Source organism: Thalassophryne amazonica, chromosome 19 (genome assembly GCF_902500255.1).
Source record: "Thalassophryne amazonica chromosome 19, fThaAma1.1, whole genome shotgun sequence".
NCBI lineage: Eukaryota > Metazoa > Chordata > Actinopteri > Batrachoidiformes > Batrachoididae > Thalassophryne > Thalassophryne amazonica.
Genome location: NC_047121.1, coordinates 51,864,548 through 51,887,393, shown reverse-complemented (window position 1 = coordinate 51,887,393; position 22,846 = coordinate 51,864,548). Strand labels below are relative to the sequence as shown.

At 44.8% G+C, this 22,846-nt stretch overlaps 1 protein-coding gene across 1 annotated transcript; it reads left to right on the top strand.

Annotated features, from left to right (window-relative positions):
• Window positions 1-505: 505 nt before the first annotated feature.
• Window positions 506-21,243, top strand: tmem39b (transmembrane protein 39B). The gene is given in 10 exon segments (XM_034159504.1): window positions 506-675; window positions 3,233-3,429; window positions 3,702-3,921; window positions 12,598-12,681; window positions 15,558-15,612; window positions 15,615-15,711; window positions 19,268-19,601; window positions 20,470-20,657; window positions 20,744-20,864; window positions 20,948-21,243. Coding segments are annotated over 9 exon segments (1,464 nt in total). The 5' UTR covers window positions 506-675; window positions 3,233-3,298; the 3' UTR covers window positions 21,182-21,243.
• Window positions 21,244-22,846: the final 1,603 nt, after the last annotated feature.

Genomic DNA, 22,846 nt, shown 5'->3' with positions numbered 1-22,846 from the left:
CCTAATCACTAGGTATCTGTTCAAGTAATATTCCAACCAAGTTTAAAGGAAATCTGTTCTTGAGTTATTTTGTCTACAGACACTCCAGTGAAAAAAACTTCCTGCTTTACCACTTTACCAATGTGCACAGTGATAATACAGTAATGACTTTGTTTATATTAGTAATTGAGCCATGTACAACACATCTGATTATTCCACGAGTTTACACCAAACAACTTGAAAAATAATTATTTTACAGCTGTTCGGGGAGCGGTCCCAGGATCGAACCTTGTGGTACACCACATGTAACAGGACATTAATCTAAAACCATTTATTTCCACCATTTTCTTCTGACAAATCAGAAGACTCCAGTACTTTACTACATTTCTTAATGATTACATGAGCTACAAAACATTTGCGCTGTTTTGCTATAATAATATTGATATATGATAATATTAAAAAATAATTGATCAAAAATAAATAATGAATGACTGTCCTTTTAAGCGTGATTCCGCCCACCCTTGGCCTCGCTCTGCCAGTGGCCACGCCCACTCGCACATCAATAATCGCCGTGTCGGTTTACTAGAATGGAAAAATCGGTGCTGTGTCACTAAACACCGGGAGACCGGGGTGCCGTTAATGTAACCGTCTTTGCGGCTCGGCAGTACTCTGACGACACTTTTGCCGCTGTCGTTGGTAAGCGTTTGTACTCATTTTGAGCTCGTCTGCTCGCTTGTTAGCCAGCTAGCTGGTGCTGTTAGCTAGGCCTCGGTGGGTTTTGGCGGACACATTCGGTTCTGTCCGTCTCTGCCGGTCTACGCTGTCCGAGCGTCCTCATGTCCTACAGAAAACAGTTGGACGTCTGTGGACCGGGACACTGCCGCTTCCGCTGGTTCAGTTCCGTGTTTTTGGACTGTTGTCACGCTCAGACAGACGTGCGTGTTTCACATGTTTTATTTTACAATTTATGCAGCTCATCGAGTCTGTTTGTCTTTGTTTATCTACGTCAAGGACGATATGCCCTCCTGCCACGTTGAAGAATATGACAAGTTCGGTTTCTCTAACAATGTATGGTGTGACATAATAGAACCTAAAGGTAGTAAACTACGGATTGGGGTTGTATATAGATCACCCAACTCTGACACTCTGAATAATGAAAAATTAATCGCTGTGTTGACGGAGGCTGCAGGAAAAGATTTAATTGTGATGGGGGATTTCAATTACCCGAATGTCAGCTGGAAAGGTCTTTACGCCGACAACGAAGGGAGTCAAAACCTAGATTGGTGTCTGGACCATTGTTTAACACAGCACGTAGAAATACCAACTAGAGGCGATAACATTCTCGACTTAATCTTCTCAAGTGAACCTGACCGAATCGAGAACACAGAACGAGCGGGCAAGCTAGGTGACAGCGACCACGATATATCGTGCATTATCAACACAAAAATGCAACGGGAAGATAGCATAATGCATGTTCCGTATTACAGGAATTCTAACTTTAAGGGACTTAAAAAGGACATACAAGAGGCAGACTGGACAACCCTAAGCTCGCTCCCACTAGAGCAGGCCTGGGAGAGTTTTAAAGGAACAGTTGATGAAGCTGTTAGACGAAACATCAAATTTAAAAAAAGGACCGTGAGGAAGAAACCCTTATGGATGAATAGAAGTGCTATTAGAATATTAAGGAAGAAATCAAAACTCTGGAAAAGATACCGGGAAACTAGGGAATATGAAACTTACATGGTACTCCTAAGTGGAGTACCCCACGGCTCGATCCTGGGACAGACACTCTTTATTATATATATCAACGATATTGATGAGAATATATCATCTCACATAATCAAATTCGCTGATGACACTAAAATTTATTTGGAAGTCCCTAGCCCATATCATAGGCAACAACTTCAAAATGATCTTGACACTTTAACGAAGTGGTCTGAAGACTGGCAAATGGTCTTCAACATCGAAAAATGTAAGACGATGCACATGGGAAACAAAAACAACCACTACCAATATTCAGTGGAAGGGGTAAATCTAAATTCTACTACTGCAGAAAAAGACCTGGGGATAATCATAACCAGCGACCTGAAACCAACTCAACAATGTATTGCGAGTGTGAAGAAGGCCAACCAGATACTAGGAATGCTCAAACGTAATATATCTAATAAGACGACATACATAATGGGCAAATTGTATAAACAACTAGTTAGGCCACACCTTGAATATGCAATACAAGCCTGGTCCCCTTGGTATAGAAAGGACATAAACTTGCTAGAGAGAGTACAAAGAGCAGCAACAAAGATGATTCCTGACTTGAAGAACCTTGATTATGAAGCAAGACTAAAAAAACTGAGGCTGACTACATTAGAATTACGTAGAACAAGAGGAGACCTAATCGAGACATTTAAAATCATGGGAGGTTTCGAATGCATTGAATCGGGCAAGTTCTTCTGCAGAGCAGTTAATACCCATGGGACCAGAGGCCACACAATGAAACTGGAAAAGACAAGATGTAATCTTGATTTGAGGAAAAATTACTTCAGCCAACGAGTTATAAACCAATGGAATTCGCTCCCCGCCCACGTAGTCACAGCAACTTCAGTTAATGGCTTCAAGAAGCAAGAAGCTGTCGAAGGGGAAAAAAAGCAATATTAATGAAGCCCAAAATACCAGCAAATAGACTGTGTTGCATTACTCCACAATTAAATCAAGTGTTGTCTACATTTGTTGTCATTGGCAAGGCTTTAAAACGACGTGTTACATTCCTGAGGTGACACAGGAGAGCTGAGGTCAAGTGATCACACTGTCTGTCTTTTTTCTTTCTTGTGTACAGGACATCAGGAAGTACTGGACTGATTTTGAGTAAGAAACTGGCTGTTGATACATTGCCACATTCCTTTTTAATATCAAGATATTTCTGTTTTCCCCCATATCCTCCTGACTACCAGGACATGTAACTTCTCTTCTATGTTGGTGGAGGTAATAAATCATTAGATCGATTAACTGACTAAATTAATTTCCATCTATTTTCATAACTGATAAATCATTTTGAGTATTTTTTGGGGGAGGGGTCTAAACTTTGTGGTTTCACCTTCTTAAGTGTGAGTATTTTTTGTGGTTTTACTAGTAATTTCTTTCTTTTCAGATTTGGAATCAATTATCAAGGAAATACTCGAACATGAAAATAGCCCCGATAGGCCTTTTACAGTCAGTGCTGTCTATTATCAATACACTGAATTGGTACAACGTGTAGGTATAAAGAAGGAAGAGCCACAAGTCGGCACAGGCGGAGACGACCTGAGCTGTGGGCGTGTCTGCGATGGCTGGCGGACGGAGAGGAGCGAACCGAACCACGTACTGCAGACCTCCGATAAGCAGTGAACCAGGATCAGTCAGCAATGGCAACCACTCCACCAGCTCCCCAGTGACCGGGGTGCGGTCTCGTACCAGGTGAGTGACACGTGAAATGCATGTGTCCAGTGTTTTATTCAGCTCACTTCCATAAATGCACTGTTTTTTCACAGTGCAAAAGTGAAACAAACCAATTCATCATGTTTTTTTTTTCACTTTAATGAATAATGCTGACAGTTTGCTGGATTTTCAGTCGTTGACTGTTAATTCCAGTCATCTCGATCTTTCTGGAAGTGACCTTTCTGATGCCCCCGTTTTAATCCGGATGGTGGTTTTGTGGTTGTGATGTGCTGAATGTGTTTAACCTGCAGGAACAGCTCGGGAATGTGTATCTCCAGCCCACCGTTGGCGGCGCAGACGGTGGTTCCTCTGAAACACTGTAAGATCCCCGAGCTGTCTGCGGATCAGAACATCCTTTTTGAGATCCACTTGCTTTTCTGCCACCTCATCGCTCTCTTTGTTCACTACATCAACATCTACAAGACTGTGTGGTGGTATCCGCCCTCACACCCCCCCTCGCACACATCACTGGTGAGTCGGGTCACATGACCTCAGGCTGATAAGTCCACGTGCACAGAGTCATTGGCTCAACTGAAGGACAGATGTTTTAGACTGCTGACCATTGAGACAGGCTTCTGTCCCCCCTGTGACCTCAAATAAGTAGGTTCAGAAAATGGATGGATGTTCAGAAACTAATGCAAATTAACCAATATTTGAATGAATGAATGAATGAATTTATTCGGCACACACAGGTCCAGAACAACAAAAAAAACTTACAATGGGGAGAAATAAAATAGTCCAACAATGCACCCATGTGCCCAAAAGGGTGCAGGTAGAAGCAAAAGCTTGTAAACGGCTACTCCTTTAACCAAAAATAAAAATTATACATATGTATATAAAATTATACCCATCAGAACTGCTCCAAAGTATACACTGATCCATAAAAAAAAACAAAACAAAACACCAACAGCAGTGCAGAAAACAGAATCAGAACACAATCCATCAAAACAACAGAATCAATAAACCTAATTTAACGTGTCATAGCAAGTAATCAAATCATTTTTAAAACCAACCAACCACCCAGTGATTTTACGATTTTACTCGTATATTATCGGGGCTATTATTATCGGGTTATTCCAAATATTTACAACTTTAATAGAAATACAATGACTTTTTTACGGTGGTTTGAATCTTTGATTTCTGAAATAATAATGTTCCTCATAAATTATAACTGGAGTCCCTCATTTTAAACAGGTCCTGGACGTGTTGTGGCAAGAAGTCTTTTGTATTATGATGTAATCAATCACGTCCCAAAATTTTAAAATATGCAAATAGACAAACAAAGGATCTGTTGGCTCACGATAAAGTTTCTTACTAATAATTCTTATCACTTTCTTCTGAAGTAAGTGGGATTTGTAGGTCATGTGTGGAACAAGTAATGAGTGATATAAGGTAACTGAGTGTTGGGGGAGGAAGTCTTGTGCTTTATACAGAATGACAATGATCTTTGAGATTTTAGATTTGACATAATTTCTATGTGTTTTCCAACTTAAATTATCATTAATAAAGACCCCAAGAAATTTAGTTTCATTAACGAGTTCAATTTCAACATCGCATATTCGTAAATTTCTACATGCGTTCCTGGGCTTATTACCAAATATGATGCACTTTGTTTTACCAAAGTGAAGCGACAATTTGTTAGAATTAAACCATTCCTTAAACTTCTGTAGCTCCCTCTCCACCGTGTTCAGAACCTGTCCCAAATGATCCCCACTACAAAACAGTCGTGTCATCTGCAAATAAAATACAACTCAGGCTTGGAAACCAAGCAGACTGAGCCCTGGGGCACCCCACAAGTGCACCTCAAAAATTCTGAATTTATCCCACCCAAGTGAACACATTGATACTTATTGTACAAGTAGTTGGCTATCCAGTCATGTGCTAATCCTCTGATGCCATACTTCCATAATTTATCAAATAATACGGTATGATCTGTAGTATCAAAATCTTTCTGTACGTTGGAAAAAACCCCTACTGTGTATTGTTTGTTTTTCAGTTGCATTTGTGATGTTTTCCACAAAATCAATTACTGCCAGTGAAGTAGTACGATTTTTCCTAAATCCATATTGCTGCTCATTTAGTGTGTGATATTTGGATTTAAAATCATCCAACCTCTTAATGAATACTTTTTCCAGAATTTTTGAAAATTGAGGTAACTGAGATAGGCCTGTAGTTTAAAAAAACATGTTTGTCGCCAGATTTGAACAGCGGTATGACTTTAGCTATTTTCATTTTGGAAGGAAATCTGCCTGTCAACAATGACAATTTTTTTTCCCCACATTGGCAAAATAATCATTAAAATGATCTACTATAACTTTCTTTTCTTTAACCACTGTGTCAGTATTTGAATAAAAGTATGATGGATAGTCTTGGACAACTTTTTTATTTTTGATGATTTCATTTAAGAGCTTCCATGTACCTTTGATGTTTTTTTTTTTTTTTTTTTTCCAACAAATCACTGTAAAAGTGCCTTTTGCAAGATTGCATAATATTGGTCAACTTGTTTTGGTATATCTTGTATTTACTCTCAGCCTCAGTTGTTATACACTTTAAAAATTGCTTGTACAAAAAAATTTTTCTTCATCACCTGCTAGAGTGGCTGGTTGCAAAGAAAACCTGCACCCTCTTGGCGCTTCCTGGAATGAGTTGAATAACTGTAAGTCATGCGCTATAATTAATGGTTGCGGATATATTTTATTGGTAATTATTCATCTCACTCTGAGTGTTAGCAGGCGCATTTCCAGAAAATGTTTTCGTTGGCATTTCTCAGCCATCGATGATCCGGGCAAGAGGCGGTGCCGGACCCGGAGCACAGAGGGGTGAGGTGTGATGCGGCTTTATCCGGGACACATGGAAAACAGGATGGATCCGCAGTGAGGCCGGAAGCTGAAGCCCCACTGCGGCTGGATTGATGACCTTAAGGATCTTGAAGGGACCAATGTAACGATCCTGCAGTTTGGGGGAGTCCACTTTGAGGGGGATGTCCTTCGTCGACAACCATACCTCCTGCCCTGGCCGATACGCAGGGGCCGGGGTCCGCCGACGGTCTGCATGGACTCTTGCCCTCGTCCGGGCCTTTAGCAAAGCAGAACGGGCGGCGCGCCACACCCGACGGCACTTCCGCAGGTGGGCCTGGACCGAGGGCACACCTACCTCTCCCTCAACCACCGGAAACAGCGGGGGCTGGTACCCCAGACACACCTCAAAAGGGGAGAGGCCGGTGGCTGAAGACACCTGACTGTTATGGGCATACTCGATCCAGGCCAAATGGGTACTCCAGGCCGCCGGGTGCGCGTCCGTCACGCAGCGTAGGGCCTGTTCTACTTCCTGATTAGCCCGTTCTGCTTGCCCGTTGGTCTGAGGATGATACCCGGACGAGAGACTCACCGTGGCCCCCAGTTCCCGGCAGAAGCTCCTCCAGACTTGCGAGGAGAACTGGGGACCGCGATCGGAGACGATGTCTGTTGGAATCCCATGCAGCCGGACGACATGGTGGACCAGGAGGTCCGCTGTCTCCTGGGCAGTCGGGAGCTTTGGGAGGGCCACGAAGTGGGCCGCCTTGGAGAATCAGTCCACTATCGTGAGGATGGTGGTGTTGCCCTGGGACGGCGGGAGGCCCGTGACAAAATCCAGGCCGATGTGGGACCAGGGGCGATGAGGCACAGGCAGCGGCTGGAGCAGTCCCGATGCCCTGCGGTGGTCAGCCTTGCCCCTGGCGCAGGTGGTGCAGGCCTGGATATAATCCCGGACGTCGGCCTCCAGAGACGCCCACCAGAAGCGCTGCCGGACAACTGCCACGGTTCTTCGCACCCCCGGATGACAGGAGAACTTGGAGCTGTGACAGAAGTCCAGGACTGCAGCTCTGGCCTCTGGTGGGACGTAAAGTTTGTTCTTCGGCCCAGTTCCGGGGTCCGGGCTCCGTGCCAGGGCCTCCCGGACGGTTTTCTCTACGTCCCAGGTGAGGGTGGCCACGATAGCGGACTCCGGGATGATTGGTTCCGGTGGATCCGACAACTCCGTTTTGACTTCGTCTTCATGCACCCGGGACAAGGCATCCGATCTCTGGTTTTTGGTCCCGGGGCGATAGGTGATCCGGAAGTCAAAACGGCCGAAGAACAGTGACCAGCGGGCTTGCCTGGGGTTCAGCCGCTTGGCGGTCCTGATATACTCCAGGTTCCGGTGGTCAGTGAAAATCGTGAATGGCACGGACGTTCCCTCCAACAGATGTCTCCACTCTTCAAGAGCCTCTTTCACCGCAAGGAGTTCTCGATTGCCGACGTCATAGTTCCGTTCGGCCGGGGTCAACCTGCGGGAGAAATAGGCACACGGGTGAAGGACCTTATTGGTCTCTCCGCTCTGGGATAGCACGGCTCCTATCCCTGAGTCCGAGGCGTCCACTTCAACCACAAACTGGCGACTAGGATCGGGCTGCACCAGAACGGGTGCAGACGAGAAGCGCCGTTTCAACTCCTTGAACGCGGCATCGCACCGATCCGACCAGGTGAAGGGGACTTTTGGAGAGGTCAGTGCTGTCAGGGGGCTAACTACCTGACTGTAGCCCTTAATGAACCTCCTGTAGAAATTCGCAAAGCCGAGGAACTGTTGCAGCTTCCTACGGCTGGCGGGTTGGGGCCAGTCTCTCACCGCCGCAACCTTGGCCGGATCAGGAGCGACGGAGTTGGGGGAGATGATAAACCCCAGGAAGGACAAAGAAGTGCGGTGAAACTCACACTTCTCGCCCTTAACAAACAGCCGGTTCTCTAACAACCACTGCAGGACCTGACGTACATGCTGGACATGGGTCTCAGGATCCGGAGAAAAGATGAGAATATCGTCCAGATATACGAAGACGAATCGGTGCAGGAAGTCCTGCAAGACGTCGTTAACCAAGGCTTGGAACGTCGCGGGGGCGTTGGTAAGGCCGAACGGCATGACCAGGTACTCAAAGTGACCTAATGGGGTGTTGAATGCCGTCTTCCATTTGTCTCCCTTCCGGATCCGAACCAGGTGATACGCATTTCTAAGATCCAGCTTAGTAAAGATCTTGGCTCCATGCAGGGGGGTGAACACGGAATCTAATAATGGCAACGGGTATCGGTTGCGAACCGTAATCTCATTCAGCCCCCTGTAATCAATACATGGACGAAGTCCGCCATCTTTCTTGCCCACAAAAAAGAAACCTGCCCCCATCGGGGAGGTGGAGTTCCGGATCAGCCCGGCAGCTAATGAGTCCCGGATGTAGGTCTCCAATGATTCGCGCTCAGGTCGTGAGAGGTTGTACAGCCTGCTGGACGGGAACTCAGCGCCTGGAACCAAATCAATGGCACAATCGTACGGACGGTGCGGGGAAGGGTGAGTGCCAGATCCTTGCTGAAGACGTCAGCAAGCTCGTGGTACTCAACCGGCACTGCCGTCAGATTGGGAGGGACTTTGACCTCCTCCTTAGCCTGGGAACCGGGAGGAACCGAGGATCCTAAACACCCCCGATGGCAGGTTTCGCTCCACTGAACCACCACCCCAGACGGCCAATCGATCCGGGGATTGTGCTTTAACATCCATGGGATGCCCAAAATCACGCGGGAGGTAGAAGGAGTTACAAAAAACTCAATCTCCTCCCGGTGGTTTCCAGACACCACCAGAGTTACTGGTGGTGTCTTGTGTGTGAGTAAAGGGAGGAGGGTGCCATCTAGTGCCCGCACCTGCAACGGCGAAGGAAGCGCCACCAGAGGGAGCCCTACCTCCTTTGCCCATCTGCTGTCTAGCAGATTCCCTTCTGACCCCGTGTCCACCAGTGCTCGGGCTTGAAGGGTTAAATCCCCGCTCAGGATTGTGACTGGGAGTCATGTGGCAATTTGTGTGTGTCTCACTTGAATGTCTTGACCCCCCCTTAGCCCAGTCTCTAAGGGCGAGTGTTGACGTTTGGGGCAGTCTCTCTGTGTGTGCTCTGTTGAGCTGCAGAGAAAACACTCTCCACGGATCAGCCTCCCCATTTTGGCCCTGTGCGTCTCCCTAACAACATCAACAGGGGGAGCTGTTGCCCCACAAAGTGCTGCGGCTGTGGAGCGTGGGGAGGGCGGCCCCTTTTCGAACCCGGAAGGGAGAGGGGCGGCGCGTATCCGGTCACGTCCTTCGCCTCGCTCCCGACGGCGTTCCTCTAACCGATTGTCTAATCGTATAACGAGATCAATAAGCCCGTCCAAATCCCGCGGTTCGTCCTTAGCCACCAGGTGCTCCTTCAGGACCAACGATAGTCCGTTTACGAAGGCGGCACGGAGGGCAGTGCTATTCCAGCCGGACCTCGCAGCCGCGATGCGGAAGTCGACTGCATAAGCAGCTGCGCTTCGGCGCCCCTGTCTCATTGACAGCAGCACGGCTGAAGCGATTTCTCCTCTATTTGGGTGATCGAACACTGTTCTGAATCCCCTCACAAACCCATCATACATCAGAAGGAGCCGTGAATTTTGCTCCCAGAGCGCTGTAGCCCAAGCGCGTGCCTTACCGCGAAGCAGATTAATCACATAAGCTATCTTACTAGCATCAGTCGCGTACATGACGGGACGTTGTGCGAAGACGAGCGAACATTGCATAAGAAAGTCCGCGCACGTCTCCACACAACCCCCGTACGGCTCCGGAGGGCTTATGTATGCTTCAGGGGAAGGTGGGAGGGGTCGTTGAACGACCTGTGGAACGTCACTGTTGCGCACAGGATCGACAGGAGGGGGAGCCGCAGCAGCGCCCTGAGGGCGCGCTTCCACCTGCGCGGCGAGAGCCTCCACCCTGCGGTTAAGGAGGACGTTCTGCTCGGTCATTAGATCCAACCGAGCCGTAAAAGCGGTGAGGATTCGCTGCAACTCACTGATCATGCCTCCTGCAGACGCCTGTGCGCCCTGCTCTTCCATTGGCCGTTCAACAGCCGGTTGACGCCCCTCGGGGTCCATGACGTTGGCCAAGATATCCTGTTGTGAAAGTGTAGGAACACGGACCCACAACAGGGGGCGCAAATGAACGGACAATGGAGGAAGTCAAATAACAACACTTTACTGTTGTGAATAGCACAACAAACACAGCAGATTACAATAATAGTCAATGAAGTCAATTCACAAAACTGTGTCGCGTGGGCAGGCTCGAAGATAAGAGACGTCTGTCCAAAGCAGAACCGGAACCACACGATTTCCTCCGCCACCGAACCCCGGGAATACTGGAGCCGCCAAGTCCCGAACCCCCAGGTGGCCACTGCCTCCGCTTGTCGGATCTGGTACTGCTGGCGAGGAACAAAAACAGTTAGATGTGGGTGCGTCTGCACCCAGCAACACGTATGGTGGAAAACCACCTCCACCTCTCGTCGGAAAAAAAGGAAACAAAATATCTGCTATCCAACACACAAAGCAACAGGTATTCCTGTCAGGAAGACAACAAAGTCGGCTGAGTACGTTACCTCCTCGGTAGAGCGATATCTCGGCAAAGAGGTGGAGATGTCGTCTTGCTGATATACCACTGAAGATCAGATGATTGGTGACAGCTGTCGTAGGTGATAAGTGACAGCTGTCGCCCCGGCTGCTCCTGTGAGGCGGCAGCGCCCTCTTGTGCCTGGAACCCGCACTCCAGGCAGGGTGCCCTCTGGTGGTGGTGGGCCAGCAGTACCTCCTCTTCAGCGGCCCACACAACAGTTTGTGTGACAGGATGCTGGTTTACTGCTGCTGTGTACATGGATATGGGACATGTCCATGATGCAGTTTTTCACAGGCTGCCTGGACGCACAAGTGTATTTCTTACATTCGATAAAGTCAGAATACTTAATGGACTTTCTGCATAATGTACCACAATTGTGAGAACTTGAGCTGGACATTCTTTGGTCGGCGTTCATGTGTGTGAGGGCTTATGTTGGACCTGGACATGCTTTCTGGCTGGCGATCCGTGTGACGACTTGCAGTGGACCTGTATTGTTCTCCGACAGGCGATCACACACACGGGGCTTCTTTGATGGTGTACATTTGGAAATCTTTACATCTGGGTGAGTGGCATGTTCAGTTTTTTTTTTGTGTGTGTGTGTGTGTGTGTATTGTTCTCCTCAGTGGAGCTGATAGGCTTTGTTGTTTTTCTTTGGGAGAGACTGTGGGAATTTGGCTTTTGGTGTGTGTGTGTGTGTGTGCGCGCGCGCGTGCGCGGTGCAGCACGCTGTTTTAACACCCAGCTCTCAGCTGTTTGATTACCGCTGAGAATGTGGATGTTTAATGTCTCCACAACGTTTTTCACAGGCTGTCTGATCACACAGATGCCTTTTTGGTTTGTAACCTTTAAATACAACACTTATAAGCGTTTAACAGGCTGCGTTTATAACTAATGGCTGTGCAGGTATTTTGAAACTGGTCACAGAAGTGCAAAGTAATCCTGGTGGATCATCAGATGGTCACTAACAGCCTAAATCTTAATTATGATTTCAGGGCAACATGTCCTTTAAGGCAGGCATTTTATTTTATTTTTTCAAACAAAGTTTTGACCCTGCCATTAAATGAAGCAGGTCCTGATTCATTTATGCGAGTTTTACTGTACATGTGACACAGTTAGAGTACCACTTTGAATCTGCCCCAAATCACCAGTTTACCTCTTCACGAGAATCTTAATGAGAAGACGTGACATGTCAGCAAGAGTTTGGTCAAAGAAATCATCAAATCTAGGCTCAGGTCTCCCTTCTGTCAGAGTCCTTCTGGGTTTCACTCCTCCGTCGGTGACGTGTGTCTGTGTCCGGCTTCACCAGTCACAGACACACAGGACAGTAAATCCTTCAGGTCTGTCATGAATCTGAGTCTAGACTTTAAAAGAACAGTGAAATCAGGGGCTCACACAGTGATGAAGAAATGAAAATGTTAATATTTGTGTTTTGTTATTGATACGGGGTTATTTTTCTCTGAGCAGTTTTAATGTGGCTCAGTCCAAGTAATGTCGTTACCGACCGTGTGGATCACATCAGACTGTCCTGACCTTTGTCCTCATTTTGGGGCTCATAGGGAAAAATAAAACATTTTAAAACTCTTCATTCAGCTTCAAGTACATTTGCTAAAACATATTGCAGTTTTTTAAGCAAAAACTGTAAGAAAATAAATATTTAAGAATTCTTTTTTCTTTTCTTTTTTTTTATCTTTTTTGCAGAACTTTCACCTTATTGATTATAACATGCTGGTGTTCACAGTCATCATACTGGCACGAAGATTAATTGCAGCAATTGTTAAAGAGGTAAGAATTTTCGTTTTGACAATTTTTTACAAAAGAAAGAAAAAGAAATGAAAATGGAAAAACCTGATTTCCCTGCAGAAGTTGTAGCTCAAATTTATGGTGGGGGAAGAAAAACATACTTGGAATATTTCTTTCAAAATGTTGACTGACCACATGGAGGCCGTATTGTGAAATGCTTTTGTTGTTTTCAGATGGAACAAGTAAAATTTCCTTCATCATTAAGGCTGCAGCTAACAATTATTTTCATGGTCAGTCTGTCAGTTATTTTCTTCATGAATTAGATGTTTGATCCATAAAATGTTAGAAAATATAAAAAGAAAACAAAGCTGATATTCAATTATCAAAATGGTTATTGATTAGGTTAATAGCAGATTAATAATTGCAGTTCTAATTAAATTATTATTTATTATTAAATAAATGATCAAACAATGTGAATGATTACTGCGCCCCCTTCAGGAGGCTTTGATATTACTTTGTGTGTGTATAAACACAATAATCCAGAATATCAGAATTAAAACAGTCACTTGTTGAAAGGAATAATAATGACTGAAAAGCTGCAGCTTTAAGCCTCAGTCCCACCGAATAATAAAGCCATGAATAATGAGCCATGTATGGATTTGCCAGAAATTTCAGTGATTATTTGAATAATGATCCACATCTAAATCTGTCACGTATCTGCTACTAAGCTGCCTCTGTGTGCCTCACATGTGCCAGTTATCAACCTCCAGTGACTCACAACTGACCCGTCATTTGAGCCCCATCCGGCCTCGAATGACTCGTGTCGCCGCGTATGATCAATGAAATGTGATGTTGGTGCACGTTTCGGCATGGGTTTGGTCCAAACCTTCACCCCTCCCACAGTGTGGGTTTTCAATTCACAGCATCCATTCAAGATGTCACATTTTTTTAAACACAGTCCAAAAAAAGGTGCTCCTGTACAGTCCGGCCGGTGTGCATCAGGCTGCAGTTTACCTGTGTTCCAGAGTCCTTAAATGCAGCAGTTCTGCGTGTGCACCCAGCTGTCTGTGACCCCCCCCCCCCCCCCAAAAAAAAGACACCATAATGAGGTGGCCACTTTAATTATATACACCTGCAACTGTGTGGACCCCCCCCCCAAAAAAACACCCCACAAAACCCATCCATACCCAGACCAGCTAGAACCGAACCATGGGTTCCTGGACAGTCGCCTCTGCACTTCTTCTTGCTGGCTTTATTTCTTCCATGGCTTTACAGTCATTTTGACACCGTGATCCAACTTTTACCTTTGTGTTCATCCGTTATTATCTGGAAAATTGCTCTTTTGCGCGCTGGCAACAAGACATTAAATCCATCATAAACATACTTTTACAGCTGCTTATAAAGAAGAAATGAACATGCAACTGTTTTACCAAGCTATTACAATATATAAACATTACAAATAATTACCTTTTAGACTGTGACAGAGAGAGAGATCCAAACTGACAGAAAATGATTAATTCACTACAAAATTATTATTTTATATCCAGAGCACAAAGCAGGTGGGATTGTCACTACGACGTGCGTGAGAGGGCGGAGCCAAAATAGCCTGTCATGCCCTCATAGCTGCCAGGTGCTCGGATAATGGGCTTTTAATGGCCTTGTTCTCACCACACGCATCTAAAATCCTCGTAGTACCTCGTACACAAACTGCCCCATGCTGCTGTTGTTAAATTTTGAACTTCTTGAAATTAGCCCCATGCTCAGAGATGAGCCTCATTAGCCGGATATTCTGCCTCTCAGAGCCACCATTCTCCCACGTTTTTTGAATAACTGGTACCAAAAAAAAGTACTATGTGGCTCATTATTTGGTGGGACCAGGACTTTATGATGTTTGTTTTAAATTTTTGTTACATTTTTCCACAAGTAACATATGGTTTATGTGCAAACTGCACTGACTGCAGCATTTCCACAAATCATGCAACATTCACTTATTTTTTGTAAGCAGTGTTTATGATTCAAAACACTGCCATTCAAGTTCATTCACTTATGATTCAACACTAGAGGGGGAAATCAACCGAATGGCAGATAAACAGTTGTTGTTGTTGTAATATAGCACAGTTGACCTGATGTTGTCTTTTTGGGACAGAATGTGACACGATCCAAACAGTGTTTCAAGTTTGCTGTCAGTAACTAAAAATACTGATGTAATTTTTTTTATATCATCCCAAGCGACACATTCTATCCATTCTTCAGTTCCTGTGGCATCGCTGTTCTGTCGTATATTTCGCCCCGTATTTCTCCATGTAGTGGTTGTCATGTACCTCCTTGCAGTTGCTAGCCTATTAGCTTAGCTAATACTCATGAATATGGTTGCTAGCTGCTGTCCACATGAAGCAGTCCTTTATGTGACGGAGGCCAAGCAGGAGTCGCTACATCTCAAAAGACCTCGCTCCCCCCAACAGCTAAAGGATACTGTGGCCACTGAGGTCAGAGCCGGGTTTTGGCTGACTGGCCAGAGGATTTGTGTCCCGGGGGCAGTGAGTAGGAGGAGTCAAATGTATAACAACGCAGAGCAAGCAGCTACATTTGCAGACGCTCTTTCCATCATCCACTAACCACCCAGTAGGTGGCAGATGTGTAATGTTACATAGACATTACACAGTAAAAATAAAGTTGTTTTTAAGATTGATCTGTTCTATTAAAGTTCACCACAAACTAATCAGTTTATCCTCATTATATGATCTTTTAATTTGGGGAGCTACAAAATGATGACACTTATAATTTTTGAGTTATTGTTTACAAAAGCTGGCTGGGATTTAAACATATGGTTACTGACTGAACGTCACCCTTTTACGCGCAGAGAGTGTTTGTCTTTCTGCTGCAACTCTGAGCCTTAACGATGCTCTTTTTCCCTGCAGGCATCTCAGTGTGGAAAACTGTCGTTCCCTCATTCCATCCTCTTGGTGACGGCGCGGTTGCTGTGCTGACACTGACTGGGTGGAGCCTGTGCCGCTCCCTCATCCACCTCTTCAGGACCTACTCGGTCCTCAGCCTGCTGTTCCTCTGCTACCCGTAAGTACAGCGACAAACTGCCTACGTGCGGAACGTTGAAAGCCATCATTCCCACGCCGCTGCCACCTGGATTCCTGCTTCATCCAGCAGTTTGTTTATTCAATTTATTGATTTTAATTTACAATTTAAAATTATCAGAGGTGGTGAAGAACATAAATCAAACAAAGCATTTTATCAACACCTAAACTGATTTAGAAAGCAGTTTTAAAAAGTCTGTTCTTTGTCACTCAGGTTAAAACCAGTTTAAACTGCTTTAGAATTAGAAATGTCCGCACTCAGGTTTAAGTGCTTTAAGGAGCTTTTAAAATACTTTAATTTAGCCCTTCACTTTTTTTTTTTTTACACATTTTATGTTACAGCCTTTTTCCAAAAGGGAGTAAATTCATTTTTTCCCTCAAAATTCTGCACACAATTCCCCATAATGACAACATGAAAAAAGTGTTTTTTGCAAATGTATTAAAAAAATAAGGACTCACACGTCCATAAGTATTCACAGCCTTTGTTCAATATTTTGTTGATGCACCTTTGACAGCAATTCCAGCCTCAAGTCTTCTTGAATATGATGCCACAAACTTGGTACACCTATCTTTGGGCAGTTTGGTCCTTCCTCTTTGATGGGGAGCATCAGTGCACAGACATTTTCAGATCTCTCCAGAGATGTTCAGTCAGGCTCTGGCTGGGCCACTCAAGGACATTTATAGAGTTGTCCTGAAGCCACTCCTTTGATATCTTGGCTGTGTGCTTAGGGTCATTATCCTCAAGAGCGTCTGGAGCACGTTTTCATCCAGGATGTCTCTGTACATTGCTGCATTCATCTTTCCCTCAATCCTGACTACTCTCCCAGTTCCTGCTGCTGAAAAACATCCCCACAGCATGATGCTGCCACTACCATGCTTCACTGTAGGTATGGTGCCTGGTTTCCTCCAGACATGATGCCAAAGAGTTCAATCTTTTGCCGCGTTCACGCAACAGCAGCGACAGGTTGCCATGTAATCCCTATGGAACGACGCATCTTGGCGCCAAGTCACACAGCGCGACGGGATGGACGCGAATGAAGCGACGCGAGTGAAGCGATTTTGAGTGATTGGCGCGTTTGTGGCGCAATATTGCGTTGCATCATGTCACGTTGCCCTCCTCCCCAAGTTGAAAAATCTGAACTTTTTCGTCTTGTCGCGCCGCGATGACCAATCGGACTGAATATGTAGTGACGTGGAGATGTCTGGAGTTTGACTGAAGATGTGAACATGTCCTGTATCTGGTAGCAGCCTGTGAGCAGGACTTATGTCTCTTTTGTCCTTTATTACACAATTATGACAGAGTTTTTGGAGCGAGCAGCAGCACCACAGCAGGGGGAGGAGAGGAGTTTCGTTCTCTTTTTTTCCTTACGTGTGCGCACGAGTGAATCGTCCATGGAGATTATTTTACTTATTAACTACACAGATGTATAATAAAACAAATGGTGACTGGTTTCTAAACACAATTATGACAGAGTTTTTGGAGCGAGCAGCAGCCCCACAGGAGGGGGAGCGGAGTTTGTTTCTTTTTTTTTTTTCTTTTTTTTTTACGTGTGTGCACGACCGAATCATCTTTGGAGAATATTTTATTAATTAACTACACAGATGTATGATAAAACAAATGGGGACTGGTTTATAAACACAATTATGGCAGAGTTTTTGGGGGAAGAGCGAGCTGCAGCCCCACAGCAGGCAGCAGAGTTTATTGTTTACATGTGCGCGCGTGAACGGGACAGGAGGTCCTCAGACTGGGTCCCGCAGAGGCGGAAGGACCGCTGAAAGCAGCCGTCATCCAGACACAGCTCCTGCAGCAAATAGTGATACTCCCAGAATTGGGAACATCTCATGATGTTTGTCAGCTTTCCACAACATCTCGCTCTGTGTGATCAGGGTCCGTCATGTTAACTTGACTGACAGCTGGAGCCGGCGAGCGGAATGGAAGCTCCTTCTATTTGATGACGCACCGGGGCAAATTTTCGCAGGAAAAGCAGAGTGACACACCGGGCGATGGTGGCGCGTCCGTCGCCACGCGACCCCCGCGAATTTGTGGCATCTGATCGCGCCCGGTGTGAACGCAGCATTTGTCTCATCAGACCAGAGAATTTTGTTTCTCCAGGTCTGAGAGTCCTTCAGGTGCCTTTTGTCAAACTCCAGGTGGGCTGCCATGTGTCTTTTACTAAGGAGTGGCTTCTGTCTGGACAGTCTGCCATACAGGCTTGATTGGTGGATTACTGCAGTGATGGTTGTCCTTCTGGAAGGTTCTCCTCTCTCCACAGAGGAATGCTGGAGCTCTGACAGAGTGACCATTAGGTTCTTGGTCACCTCCCTGACTAAGGTCCTTCTGCCTGATTGCTGAGTTTAGACGGCGTCTAGCTCTAGGAAGAGTCCTGGTGGATCTGAACTTCTTCCATTTAGAGATGATGGAGGCCACTGTGCTCATTGGGACCTTCAAAGCAGCAGAAATGTTTCTGTACCCTTCCCCAGATTTGTGCCTCCAGACAATCCTGTGTCTGAGGTCTACAGACAATTCCTTTGACTTCATGCTTGGTTTGTGCTCTGACTGTCAACTCAAATTCAAATCAAATTTATTAATTTGTATAGCGCCAATTCACAGCTGGGCGCTCAAGGCGCTTCACACAACACAATTTGCAAACAGAACAAAATGAATTAAAAGATCAAAAGGCACAATAAAAGAGTAAGCATAAAAGGGTAAAAAGAATAATTAAAAAACACATAAAAACATAATATACTAACGATAAGACGAGGAAAACAGATGGGTCTTAAGTCTAGACATAAGTCTCCACAGAATCCAACTGCCTTATTTGGTCAACTGTGGGACCTTATATGTAGACAGGTGTGTGTCTTTCCAAATCATGTGCAAACAACTGAATTGACCCCAGGTGGACTCCAATTAATCTGTAGAAACATCAAGGATGACCAGTGGAAACAGCAGGCACCTGAGCTCAATTTAGAGCTTCATGGCAAAGGCTCTGAATACTTATGGACATGTGATTTTTTTATTTTATTTTTTATAAATGTACAAAAAATAAAAATTCACATTGTCATTATGGGGTGTTGTGTGTTGAATTTTGTGGAAAAAAGTGAATTTCAACCATTTTAGAATAAGGCTGAAACATAAAAAGTGAAGTGCTGTGAATACTTTCTGGACGTACCGTAAACTGGTTTTTAAGTGGTTTAAATGAGCCCCAAGATACTGGAAAACTGGTTCAAACAGGATTTATGGTTGTTAATTCTGTTACAGCCTGGTTTTTATGAGTTTTAAAGACTGTGGAATGGAGGAGTCGTGTGTGTGTGTGTGTGTCGTTAATGATTCATAGTTTGGACGTTGTTTTCTAATGAACAAACATGTTTTCATGATGGCTGATATCTGTAAACGGTTAACAAACAGTACAATAAGATGAAGTTTAGTGTTATTTAATAAATGAATCTGTGGAGGATGAGGAGTGGACTTTTTGAAATGGTCCAGTCCACATGTGGGACTCTGGGTCCAGTCAAACTGAGTCCTGTTCATTTTCCTGTAGATTCGGGATGTATATTCCATTCTTTCGGCTGAACTGTGACTTCCGGCAAGCAGGTCTGCTCTCGCCCGTCAGCAGCATCAGTTCTAAGGAGGTGGGCGGTGTTGGGCGGGGCCGGGACTACCTGACAGTGCTGAAGGAGACTTGGACACAGCACACCAGCCAGCTTTATGGAGTCCAGGCACTGCCGACTCATGCCTGCTGCCTGTCCCCAGACCTCATCCGCAAAGAGGTGGAGTTCCTGAAGATAGACTTCAACTGGAGGATGAAGGAGGTGTTGGTCAGCTCCATGCTCAGCGCCTATTACGTAGCATTCGTACCCGTCTGGTTTGTCAAGGTGAGGTTTTTGTAAATATATCGGTCATAACAATTATTTTCTTTGTTGCTATTATAAATTAGTTCCTCAGTATTCCAATTAAGCAATTCTTCAAGTCTTATACACACACTGGCCACTTTATTAGGTACACCTATTCAATTGCTTCTTAACACAAATGGCTAATCATCCAGTAATGTAGCAGTGACTCAGTGCATGTAGACATGGTGAAGATGACTTGCTGAAGTTCAAATTGAGCATCAGAATGAGGAAGAAAGAGGATTTAAGTGAGTTTGAACACGGTGTGGTTGTTGGTGCCAGGCGGTCCGGTCTGAGTATTTCAGAAACTGCTGATCTGGGATTTTAACACACACAACCGTCTTTCGGGTTTACAGAGAACGGTCCAAAAAAAGAAGTGTCCAGTGAGCTGAAGCTCTGTGGGTCAAAATGCCTTGTTGATGTCAGAGGAGAATCATGCCAGTGTGGACCAACATTTCTGAGGACTGTTTCCAACACCTTGTTGAATTTATGCCATGAGGAATTAAGATATTTCTGAAGGTCAAACCCGGTACTAGCAAGGTGTACCTAATAAAGTGGTCAATGTGTGTATTTTTAATATGAACAAAAGTCACTTTATCCAGAAACATTTTAGGATTTTGACCCATGTGGGTTAAAATAGACCAACAATACTCAGTCTGATTGCCAAGCAATTTCACCCAAAATAAATACTTTGCCAGCAGTGAAAATTAACAGTACTTTTGTGGTATACTACAGAAATGTGTGTACTTCGAATCCAGTTTTGTGGAAATCAACAGGGATGACCCCTTTAATATAGGTGAGCTTTTCTTCCATGCTTTTGAGTATCTGAGAGGTTTTCTGCCGTGTCCTTCAGAGTACACAGTACGTGGACAAATGCTGGTCCTGTGAGCTCTTCATCCTGGTGTCCATCAGCACGTCCGTCCTCCTCATGAGGCATTTACTGCCACCTCGGTACTGCGACCTGCTTCACAAAGCTGCAGCTCACCTGGGCTGCTGGCAGAAAGTCGACCCGGCGCTCTGCTCCAATGTCCTTCAGCACGTGTACGTACCGCTCTGTGCCCCGTCCATGCTGTGCCTCATTAGTGTTCAGACGTGTGGCGCTAACAAACACCTGTGTCTTTGCACAGATGGACAGAAGAGTACATGTGGCCGCAAGGAGTCCTGGTCAAACACAGCAAGAACGTTTACAAGGCCATGGGTCACTACAACGTGGCGGTGCCGTCCGACGTGTCCCACTATCGCTTCTACGTGAGTCTGAGCACACAGCTGATGGTCTTTTCTTGTGGTTCTGTGTTCATGTCTCACTGCAGCTGTTCCCTCCTTTCTTTTAGTTCTTCTTCAACAAGCCTTTACGGATATTAAACATCCTGATCATCCTGGAAGGCGCCATGATCTTCTACCAGCTTTACTCACTCATCTGCTCGGTGAAATGGCATCAGACCATTTCGCTGGCTTTGATTCTCTTCAGTAACTACTATGCCTTCTTCAAGCTCCTCAGAGACAGAATAGTCCTGGGAAAAGCGTACTCGTACTCCAGCAGCTCGTCAGACCACAAAGTCACTTAGACAGGAAAGGAAAAAAAAAAGCCTGGGAGCGCCGTATCTTTTTTCTGCAACTACAGTTTGTTTCACATTTTGTTCTGATCTGCCATGAATAAAAGAATAAATATTTTTGTATGACTTTAAATGAGTTTTATTTTTTCCACAGACATATTGATCCTAACCACCAGATGGTGCTATTTTTATCCAGTAAACACAGCAGGTGCAGCAGTTTGTGACGAGCTCCTTCTGGCTAATGTAAGAAACCAAGTACAGAAACTCCAGATGGGTCACCTGATCCAGGTCCTGTTTTTTTTTTTTTTTTTAGAATGAGTAATGTCACTAAAGAGTTTGGCTTCCATCTCTGTGACACTCCAAATTTGTTTATTTCAGGATTTTGGTTCAGATCCAGCTTGTCATGGACTGAGTCAAGATGATGCCACCTGAGATAAAAGCTAAAATGTTGATGTTGTAATAATAATGTCTAAAATGGGTTCAGTGAGAAAAGGCTCTGTGCCACATAACTACTTTGGGAGATGTTGACTAGATGAAAACAGTGAGCCACAATTTATCTTGTTGGAACCAGGTGTTGAGTGGAATCCCACAGGGCTGCGATTTAGGCTCCTTTCTTTTTTATCATCTTTATATATGACATCAGCTTCTGTAGACTGAATGATTACACACAGTGTGAAGTATATTTTCAAGTTAATGATGGTGAAGAGTAGGGCTGAAACGAATAGTCAAGTAACTCGAATAATTCAATTACAAAAATGTTCGAGGCAAAGTCTGTACCTCGAAGCTCCGCTTTCCAGCGTGACAGAGTAAAATAAAGCCTTTTAAGAGAAAGGGTCCACGCTGATCATCTGAAATAGACTGACTGTGCATTTAAAGTGAAGCAGTGAGCTTGTCTATTTTTAAAAAAACATGGTCTGCTCTACGTGGGGAGTGACTATTGACCTGGCGGCTGGCTGCTGTCTCTCTCTGCCCGTTGTGAGGGGCTCAGCGCCCCCTCACACCAGGCAAGTCGCAGCTCCGTCCCCGGACACACTGATAAACAGTTTCTGAAAGATCCTCTCAGCAGAAGTCCACTCCTAACTCTGTTTTGCTCAGACTCTCACTGAATGTTTTGCTTTTTAATTTTTGCTTTTTTTTTGGGCAACACACAACGCTTCACAAACACGGTAACTTAAATAAAATGGTAATTTTAAAAAATGACTGCGATGCTTACATGTTCAACCTCCAGCTGAAAGGCATCTGCTGAATCGCAGAGAAAGAGTGATTAAAAAAAAATCACAGGGACCCAGTCCACAAACCTTAAAAAACAAAAAACAAACAAACTCAAAAACGGTTAAATTTTACAAGTTGGGGAAAAAACTAAACAGAAAGCCACATCCCATCACCATTTCAGCAAAATGTCAAGACTTTGGTGCGGCGACATTGTGCCATTGCTGAGGGAGAGCCCTGGACTATTGACGCAAAAGTACTTTTTATTCGATGACTCCATAGAATACTTGATTACTAAGATAATCAGTAGCTGTAGCCCGAGTGAAGAGTGAAATAAACTCCAGAGTAACCTCAGAAAATTAAAATCCTTTTAAAACAGGAAGGAAGCTCTTACATCGTGGAAATACATTGTCTTCTTTCAATAGACAATCATCCAGTCAATAAAATCTGCAATTGGGAACAAGATTC